The 9225-nt window shown below is 39.1% G+C and overlaps 1 protein-coding gene across 3 annotated transcripts; it reads right to left on the minus strand.

Annotated features, from left to right (window-relative positions):
- Window positions 1–4412: 4412 nt before the first annotated feature.
- Window positions 4413–9160, minus strand: SPC25 (SPC25 component of NDC80 kinetochore complex). 3 transcript variants are annotated; one of them, XM_072874184.1, is made up of 7 exons: window positions 8821–9028; window positions 8296–8453; window positions 8145–8210; window positions 7236–7382; window positions 6998–7102; window positions 6595–6693; window positions 4413–5583 (listed from the first exon to the last, which is right to left on the minus strand). In XM_072874184.1, exons 1-7 carry the CDS (start codon window positions 8901–8903, stop codon window positions 5459–5461), a joined length of 783 nt encoding a protein of 260 aa, XP_072730285.1. In that variant the 5' UTR covers window positions 8904–9028; the 3' UTR covers window positions 4413–5458. The 3 variants fall into 3 exon arrangements, with proteins under 3 accessions (XP_072730285.1, XP_072730288.1, XP_072730287.1); XM_072874187.1 differs by lacking the exon at window positions 8821–9028 and adding an exon at window positions 9077–9160 and having other exon boundaries at window positions 4414–5583; XM_072874186.1 differs by lacking the exon at window positions 4413–5583 and adding an exon at window positions 5649–6081 and having other exon boundaries at window positions 8821–9040.
- Between the last annotated feature and the right edge of the window lie 65 nt (window positions 9161–9225).

Below are 9225 nucleotides of genomic sequence, written 5' to 3' on the forward strand. Positions count from 1 at the left end.
AGATAATTTTTAGAGTGATTAGGGATAAGAAGAAGGACAAAAAAAATGGAGCCTCACTGGCAATCAGAGCCATTCCCCGCAATCTTTCAGGCATACAATCCTATTCAGCAGTAAAGCCTGATGTAATTGGATTGCAACTATTGCTTTCAAAAAGGTAAGAGTGTTACCGTAATTATTTAGTATGGTTTATTCATACAGTTAAAAAATGTACTGTAATCTGCCTGTGGGACTAAGTGATTTATGTGTGCATATATTTGTTATATCGGGTTTGGCAGGGCTTTTAAAAAGTTACAAATCACTCACAAATGAGTTCACAGTGATTTTAGAGTACTATAATGACAGGACTAATTTAGACAATATCAAGGCACTGAATAAATTCACAAAGTTGACTGAAGCATTAGAGAAAACAGTAAGTAATGTAAGACAATTGGAGTATGACAGAAGCACAGAATAACTTCCCTGTCTTAATTTTCACAAGTGTAGCCATTACTTGTTTGCTTTTTAAAATATGTCTAGCAACACCCAAGAGGGTTTATGAAAAATGTCAACAAACTCAGCTTAACCACCTCCACTCTTGGTTGAGTAGGTGTGTAATAAAACTGTTCTGTTAGCCAGAAGGACTCTTACAGTAATTCGATTTCTTTTCAAATCTGACCTCCAGCTAGCATACAAACAACAATTGTGATTAAATGCACTTAGTACATACGTTATTAATGTTTGTCTTCCCAACAGTCCTTAAATTCACAGTGTATTTCCAATATCTAATAAATTCAACACCCTTTTTTCCAGAATTTTACATTATATTACAAGATAAATTTGATGAGGTGCTGAGCACAAGTACATCAGCAGTTTTCTGTATGGTCAGCATTAGTTGATGGCCCACGCATTTCAGGTAGCTAAGTACAGGTCAGCAGTTTGAAAGGGAAAGCAATGTTCAGGGTTGGGCAAACTGATTTATGAAAAAAGAAAAGCCTTTACTGACCTTCACTAAAATCTATGTCTGCCTTAAGATAAACCTGATCTGCTAATAGATGGAGGACTAGCACCAACTGGAGGGGGCTGGTCAATTGTGTGTCATAGTCCCTAAGCTGCATATTGCTTTTGAGCTCAAGAGCTTTCCAATATGCTCTTTGGGGCATTTCAGTCTGTATTTGTATGCTATCCAGTAGACTGGGGTCCCAATAATTGTATCTGGTGGGTCAGTATATAGTATTATCCTAGTTGTCCTTACTATTCTTGGATATCATTGTATTGTGCAGCTTCATAACAAATAGAAAATTCAAATTGCCACAGATCCAGGTGTGTGAAGTTCTGTAAGCACTAAGTGCGTTTGATAAAGGCACAAAGGTTTTAAGATTTTAAGACAGATCTTCAGCTAGCATAAAGGCTGTATTAGGAATGTCACAAGCCAGTTTTACTTCATATTTTATAATAAGCAAAGAAACAATTCTATTGTGTACACTTTCCTAGCTTTTACCTGCTTTTGGAATGCCTGGCTCTGTTTTAGAGGAAGTAAGATCTGCATCTGATTTGCCTTGGCAAATTTGAGCAGGTTCATTATTCAAACTCTAAAAGGAGCTGTAAAGGTTTAAATTACACACAATAAACATTTCAAACTTTACTTCTTGCTTTAGGCGTATGCACAGAACATTTACAACCAAGCATATCATCTTTTCTAACAAATAATTCCTAGGAATGTAAATTCCAGTGCAGTGGTTGTCATATATTTTATGTTCTGTGCATAGCAATCTTGGCAAAGTAATTTTGTTAGAAGCAATAAACCAACTAGTCATGCCTGGGATGAACATGAAAAGAAAATGGCAGTAAGTCTGAGCATTTGTTTTTGTTACTCAGGGCGTTTCAATTTTTTTCCCCTGGGAAGATGATGATCAAATCAGATATGCTACAGAGTGCATCTGAGCAATATGTACACCCTTAATGAATAAAAAGCTCCATTTGAAAACATGGAAACGAAGTGGCTGCATACTGCCTGTCTTTTTGCTTCCATACAACAGCTGTAAAATATTTGGTTGAGCAATCCCGAGTTCTTACTTTCCAGAGCAACTAAGACTTGCTTGGCACAGACAGGTGGAGAAGGGCAGGAGTATGCTTCAAAATGAATACAGTCATTCTGGATACAGGGATGATGCCATTAGTGCAAAGCCAGAAGGGATAGGCTTTCTAACATGGAAGGTGAGGGCTTGTGTACAAGGAAGGAAGAGAAGAGATACCAACAAAGCGGGGTAGTACAGCAGTCGTAGGTCCAGGGGAGGGAATTGGGAAGTGCAGAGCTGGCTAAATGCATTTAACTACTGCCTAGTCTATCGACCTACATAAAAGTCCCTACAGCATTCTTTTGGTGGTAGAAGCAATTAATTGAAAGAAATACCTGCTATTTAAATATTCCTGTTGGCATGGCTGACAAGGAGGCAAAATCTGCTAATGAACAACTAGACCCAGTACTTGAAGGCAGTCTCCCAGTCTATGCCTCTGTTCATCCCATTGTCGGTTACAAAATTCTCAGAGAGTACATGTGTAGTCTAACAGGAGCTGGTGGAAGGCCAGGACTTACATAAAGTTGATAAGGGGGATTCAGACTGGAAAGCGGAACTTCTAAACAAGAATTACTGTCCTTGGGAGTAAAGCACATCTTGGAGAAATATGTAAGCTAATTAAGATGTTTTGGGAACCATCTGAAACAACTAGTAGAAGTGTGATAAGAAGCACTCTCACATGAACTATCCTCATTATGATACTAAAAGTCACACCCCTTGAGCTGGAGACCCCGGCCCAAGCAGAGACCCCTCATCTTTGAGCATGCGCAGAATATTAAAGTAGCACTGTAGCTTTAAGTTGAAATAAGAGAAATGTAGACCAACAGAAAACTGCTTTGTGTAATTACATATGCATATGCATAACTAGACTGTATAAATACTATACCTGCATGAACAAACTTTGTGCTAGCTTTGTGGAGCTACCACCTAGCACCCATCTCTGCACAGACATGAAATAAAATACCTCTGCCCTGTCTGTATATTGGCATCTTGCACACCAGGTAAACAACCTCACACTTGTGGGATAACACATGGGATTTATGGACAGGGCAGAAATTGAGGATGTCTTTCATTTGAGATGTCATTATAGAAATGCCTAGTAATCTCTGCTGCCATTCTGTTGTAAAATGGTAATCAGCTGGCACCTTTACCATTCTTACTGCTCTTGTTTTGTGTATAGCTGGCTGTAGGACAAGAAAAAAATCAATAGGGCATACCAAGGAAAATGATGCATTATTTAGAAAATAGCAAATTATGCCCTATAGGAAAGAAGAAAGGGAAGGTTATATCTTTTCTGGAGCCAACATGTGCAAACATGGGTTACTGGTTTTTAAGAAGTACTTTAGCTATCTCATAGAAGATTGAGTGCATAGTCTGTGCTGCATCCAGCAAGTTGTACTGTTAAGTTTAGACAAACCAAGTGATGTAAAATACAGTTCACATCAGGCTGGGCAGTATTCGCAACTGTAGTAAGAGTATTAATCAGCATCACCAGATTTAAACATGCCTAAATGGCCGGGTTTACATATTAAAAAGCTGATGAAGGCATAGGAATAAGGTGAGGACAGGGGGGATGTTTGGGTTTTTGCCCAAGCATATTATAGGTTGGGGCAAGAACAGTGAGTGCTGCTATAGTTACATTAGTAAATGGGAAGACCAACATCTGCACCAAATGCTGGTTTGTACCAGCTCTGGTCTGTCCTATGGACTATGTATCATTAACAGCAGGAACGCATTATGTGTGCATCTCCCAGTTCAGTTGCCTTCCAAAAGGAATGCAGTTTGCATTTGAGATGTGAACCAAAGTCATAAGGATCAGGAGATTCACTCCAAAAGTCCACTCCTGATAAAAAATGAAATGCTAATATAGGTACATGCTGTATAAATTTAAAGCAGTTAACTGAGCTAGCATCTCACAGGAAAGACTGAGGCCTCTGTTTACAGGTGCTTTGAGACAGGGAGTTATTTTAAATGAATTTTCACCTCACAGAAAATATTCTGAAGTTTTGTTTTTATTGAAAAACAATTTGGACCATTCTTCAAAAAGATAAAGGGTTATTTTCATTATTTAGGAAATGCTAGAATTCGAAATACTTTTTCACAGGGTTTTTGGTGTTGGATATTTTTTACTCTTTAAGCTATATTTCATTTTTATGTACTTAGATATTTGTGTTTTGAGAGGGATCAGCATTAGCTTTCAATTCAAGTGGTCTTTTACTTCACTAGAATTTCCAGGACTGAATTTAGTAAGATTTTATTTGAACTATGTTATATTATCAAATAAAAGTTTTTCTTGTTGCAGCTGTCCATTTAAATATTTTGTACAAAGGAAAAGGCTTTACAAATAAGATAGAAAAAGAATAGTTTTAATCAAAGCTGAGTCCTGTGGCAGTAATAAGTTGTCTTGATAAATCATCTGTGTATCTTGCAGCTTATCTGTAACAACTGTATTTCATACTTTAATACATTTTAAGTCTTAAGGTTTCAAATGACAATAAGTAGTCCTTCACCACAACAGGCTTTATTTAATGAAGCAAAATGACTGGTCTGTTCTAAAACACACCCAATAAAACACTAAGGCTGGTAATCGTATGCGTGTTACTCATTCACCACTGTAGTTCAAGTTTCTGCCCAGCTGGGTGTTGTGGGAGCCAGGAACCTCTGGGCTACAGCAGGGTTCTATTTCAGGTCTCTAGGATTTCTGATCAAATCAATACAAAGTTCCCACTTGCTCCTATTAAGAGCTTTATTCAAGAATAGCATGCACATCAAATGGTTTTGTTACTAAAAACAGAACTAGGCATCCAGGCAAGAATCTGAAACAGGCAATAAAATATATAGTTTAACAGACTGAAAGAAAAACAAATGTATGGAAACATGTATGAAAATGAGTGATAACTGTACTGGAGAGTACAAGACAGGGTAAAAATTAAGATAGGGACCTGTGACACAAGTAACTGAAGTAATTGCTAAGCTCCAGTACATTATTTTGGTAGATTTCAGGCCTATTCCAACCACATACAAACCTGAAGGACACTTCTATGCTTTTGGAAGAGAGACATAAAGACTTACAGAAAGTACTTTATTTTTCATATCTTCCTGGTGTAGCTAAACAGAGATCATTACATCATTAAGCTACATGCTACTGGGTCAAAATGTACATGTCTGCAGACATTCAATTAAGGAAGTAGTTGATTTAAGGAAGGAAGTTGATTATACTGTTGTTCAAAGAATTATCCAAAATGTCTCTAGATGACAATGGACTAAAATACTATTTTAATTATTTTTCTTTATTTAGAAATTAGAGCAAGACATGGATAAATACATACTTTCACAATACAGGAATGAAAGAAAAAGAAGTATTCTACAGCTAGAAAGGGAGGTATAAGCTAGTTCTATGCAGACTATTTATAAGATAAAGCAGTGAAAGCTTTTCTGATGTTGGCAACAAACGCAGAAAAATTGTTAGTTTCTCTCACTTTGAGCTGGAACTCTGCTATACAGTCCAGAGGAGGAGTACAGGAAGTCACTAAAATGACATAAATTTCCAAAAGATTAGACTATTATTAAAAAAAAAATCAGTATTAGTCTTTTTCCCTGCTTATTAAATACAAATGTAGCTTGTTATCTTTGTATGTTTTAGCTTCATCCAGTATTATTTGAGTAACCTATTAAATCATTTTCTTTCAGCAAAGACAAAGCCTCAAAGAACACACAAATTTTTTTTATTTCCAGACCTCCCACTCAGTCCTGTGCTCCTGCTTGAATTGTTACAGCAATTTCCAGTAATCCATAGCTTGCTCAAAAATTGAAACACATTCCTAAACATTTTTGTTGCTCTGCAGGCAGGCTGAAAACTGATGTAGCCCAGCATGTGATAAACTTTTAACTTCAACACAGTTTAGATTTGAATAAGTAAAAACAGAAATCTATTCAGTCCTTACCTAGAGGCATAGCAGAGCCACAGTAGCATCCATCTAGAAGCTACTCAGCACAGTAGTCAAATTACCCCTGTTGTTCTTCATAACTGCAGTAAGATCCGTATTGCAAAAACAGCTTTAAGATCTGAAAGGTTGTACCCTTGCAGAAGAGGAATGCTGGATTTCAAGTTTTAATCTTTCTCCCATGTCGCACAACTGTAAGGGTTTCCCCACATAGTGGGGAACCTCATTTTTTATGCCCTCTAGGCTTCTCAAACAGCTTGAAATATGCCTGTCAGCATGCACATTCACTCTAGCATAAAGGGAAGAAGCAACAAACTACAAACTGAAGCCTGTGTATCTCTTCTCTCCTGCTTTGCTTGGTACTAAGTAAATAGCAACTCCACAAATGGAAGGGAGCAAAGATAAGCAGTTGTATTTTCATATAAATTAACAAGAGAAACTTCATTAAAAATATATATATTACCATTGCAAGATTTTTCATTCAGAAATTGGAAGATAAAAGGTTACAACTAAACTGCACTTTACTCCTCTCTCCCTTTTTTCAAATAGGGGCATCAGATTCTGTCCTCTTGCTTAAGTATTCAGAATTCACATACCTTCATAATCTCCCTGTTCATTGATGGAAAGGGTAAACACATATGGCTTGTCAGGATCTTTGTGGTCAATGTGTCTGAATATAAACTGTAATTGTTCATCTAAAGCAAACACAAACAGAATTAATTCACACCATTAACCTCTGCTGCAAGTCACAATGATGACAAAAAATCACAATAGTAAGCTACAGTTTCACTTAATATTCTTAGAATATTTACAAGTTAAGCAAACCTAGTGTCTTTGAAAGACAAAGGCATTTTATCATACCATATTCTGCCAGCTGAAAGACAATGGTAATACCTGGGCTGGGGCAATTCTTCAGTTGTGTAAGCTAGCACGTTCTTTACTGCACAATCCAACATTATCCACATTGTATCACTGCACATGGAAACTATGGAAACTTACTGTGAATTCTACGTATCTCCAGTCCAAGCCGCTCTTCAAACAATACTTTAGACTTGCATAGTCGTTCCACTCTCTCCTTAGTGGCTTTGTTTTTAGAAGAGATTACTGGAATTTTAAAAGCCACCATAAATATCAAAGTAAAGGTAAAACAAGCACATAAAAAAATAGAGCAGTAGAAAAGCCCATCAAATTCCTCCTCTAATTAAGAAAATCTACTTACTAACCTTTGTTTACTTACCTTCCTTTTTCTTCATCAACTCTTCTTTAAGCTCTTGGATGCTGTCAGTCAAGTCCTTCTTTTGCTCTTCTTCTTGATTTAGGTTAGATTTTACTTCTGTCAAATGCTCTTGATTTTCTGATATGCGTTGGCTCTGCTGGAGAATCTCTGAAATGAGGCAAGAAAATATGAACATATACAGTTGATTAATTAGGTCCCCACCATTTAGTACTTATCTATGTAGTTTGAGACGACTCATTTGAATAAAATCTAGTGAAATGTATGCTATCTCAGCTTCTCTGAAGAGAGAAGTCAGCATAACTATACTAAGAACATCAAATAAAAGCTTCAACTGAAAGTTATTCAAAAGAGAAGCTACTGAGTAGGGAGCTCCTCTGATACTTCAATCGCATGCAGTTTGGTTCTGGTGCCAGAACTATATACATCCTCAAAGCTGGAGGATGGTGGATGCTGTCCACAGACAAATAATTTGACAGAAAGCAAAGAATGGAAACACTGATTGATATTAGAGTTGCAATTATTTTTACCTGATATTCTGAAGTTTAACTACAAAATTCAGAGAAGTTAATCATAGAATGATAGGCTGACTGTATTCTATTACTAATATGGAAAAGGCATAAGTAACCTCACAATATTTAACTTTACTAAGCAATTTAATTTACTTTTCCTATTGCAGTCAGCGAGTTCTTTGTACTTTGTTGTTTTAAATACTTAAGCATCAAAGCCACTATACAGAAAACTTTTACCCAACCTTTATCTTTTTGCATCAAAGAAGTTTTCCAACAAATTGCTTCTGACTTGCAATTTACATCTTGTAACCAACCAAGTACGTTTGGTTTTAATTCTGTCTTCATTCTGATGTTGTAATTTAGAAGTGTTAGACACGATAAATAAAACACCATACTGTACCATTTCTGTACTCCTGAATTTTATCAATCATCAGGTCCCCTTCTTTCAGCTTCTTGGACCATTTCTCTGAAATAGAAAGTTATTTCAGTTATCTGAAAAAGTTTGATAACTTGGAAAAAGTAGATATAATGGGAATGTAGAGCCTTTTTACCTGAAAGTGCTTTTATAGACTCCTTGCATGAATCTCTCAGTGCTAAAGTCTGATTGATCTGTTCAGTACCATAAATGCTTTTTAACTTGGTCCAAAACTCTTTCATTTCTCTTTCAAAGAGGATTATTTCATCTTCTGCCTTTATATTAGCCATAGTGCTGCAACAAACATGTAAGTAAACACAGTGTCAAGACACACCAGACAATCGCAGCAGTCATAACTCACAGTTACAGGATAAACCTTCAAGGCACTTCTTATCCCCTTGGCTTGTTTTCAAAACCTCTTCCCATACGTTGTTTTTGTTGCTGCTGCTACTACAACAAGCAGTACCGGCGGGAGCCATTTCCTTTGCTACTCCACCAGCGATGGGTTATCTGCGTCAGGAGGAGGCCCTGCACTGCACTGTGCTCGCACCGCCACGGTACCGACAGCCGTTCACAGGGTCCCGGCAGCCCCCAGCGGCACCGCACCCTCCTGCCGCCGGGGCGCTCCCACCCCTTCGCCGTCCCCCCGCGGAGCTCGCACCGAGCCAGGCCCCCTCCCCACGCTCGCAGCCCGGGCCGAGGGGCGAACGGGGAGCTGCCCCCCTTCTCCGCCCGACGAGACATTAACGGCGGCGGCGGGGCTGCTGCGGCGCTGCGGCCCCGCGTCCCAGCGGCGCTCCGCAGCGGCCGCCCCCGTGCCCCAGCGCGGTGGTGCCCGCCGAGCCCCGCACGCAGCAGCCCTGCCCGGGGGAGCGGGACAGGGCGAGCGGCGACGCTCCGAGGCCACTCGCACCCACCAGCTTTCAAACCGCCGGCGCCTTCCCGCCTCCCCAACGGTTGCTTTCTAACTGGGCACCGCCTCTCGCCCGCCTCGCAACAAGCGCCCCGCTGATTGGCTCAGCCGTCCTTCCTGCCGCGACTGGAGCCGCAGGGCGTGCTGGAAGCT

Source organism: Ciconia boyciana, chromosome 10, assembly GCF_034638445.1.
Source record: "Ciconia boyciana chromosome 10, ASM3463844v1, whole genome shotgun sequence".
Taxonomy (NCBI): Eukaryota; Metazoa; Chordata; class Aves; order Ciconiiformes; family Ciconiidae; genus Ciconia; species Ciconia boyciana.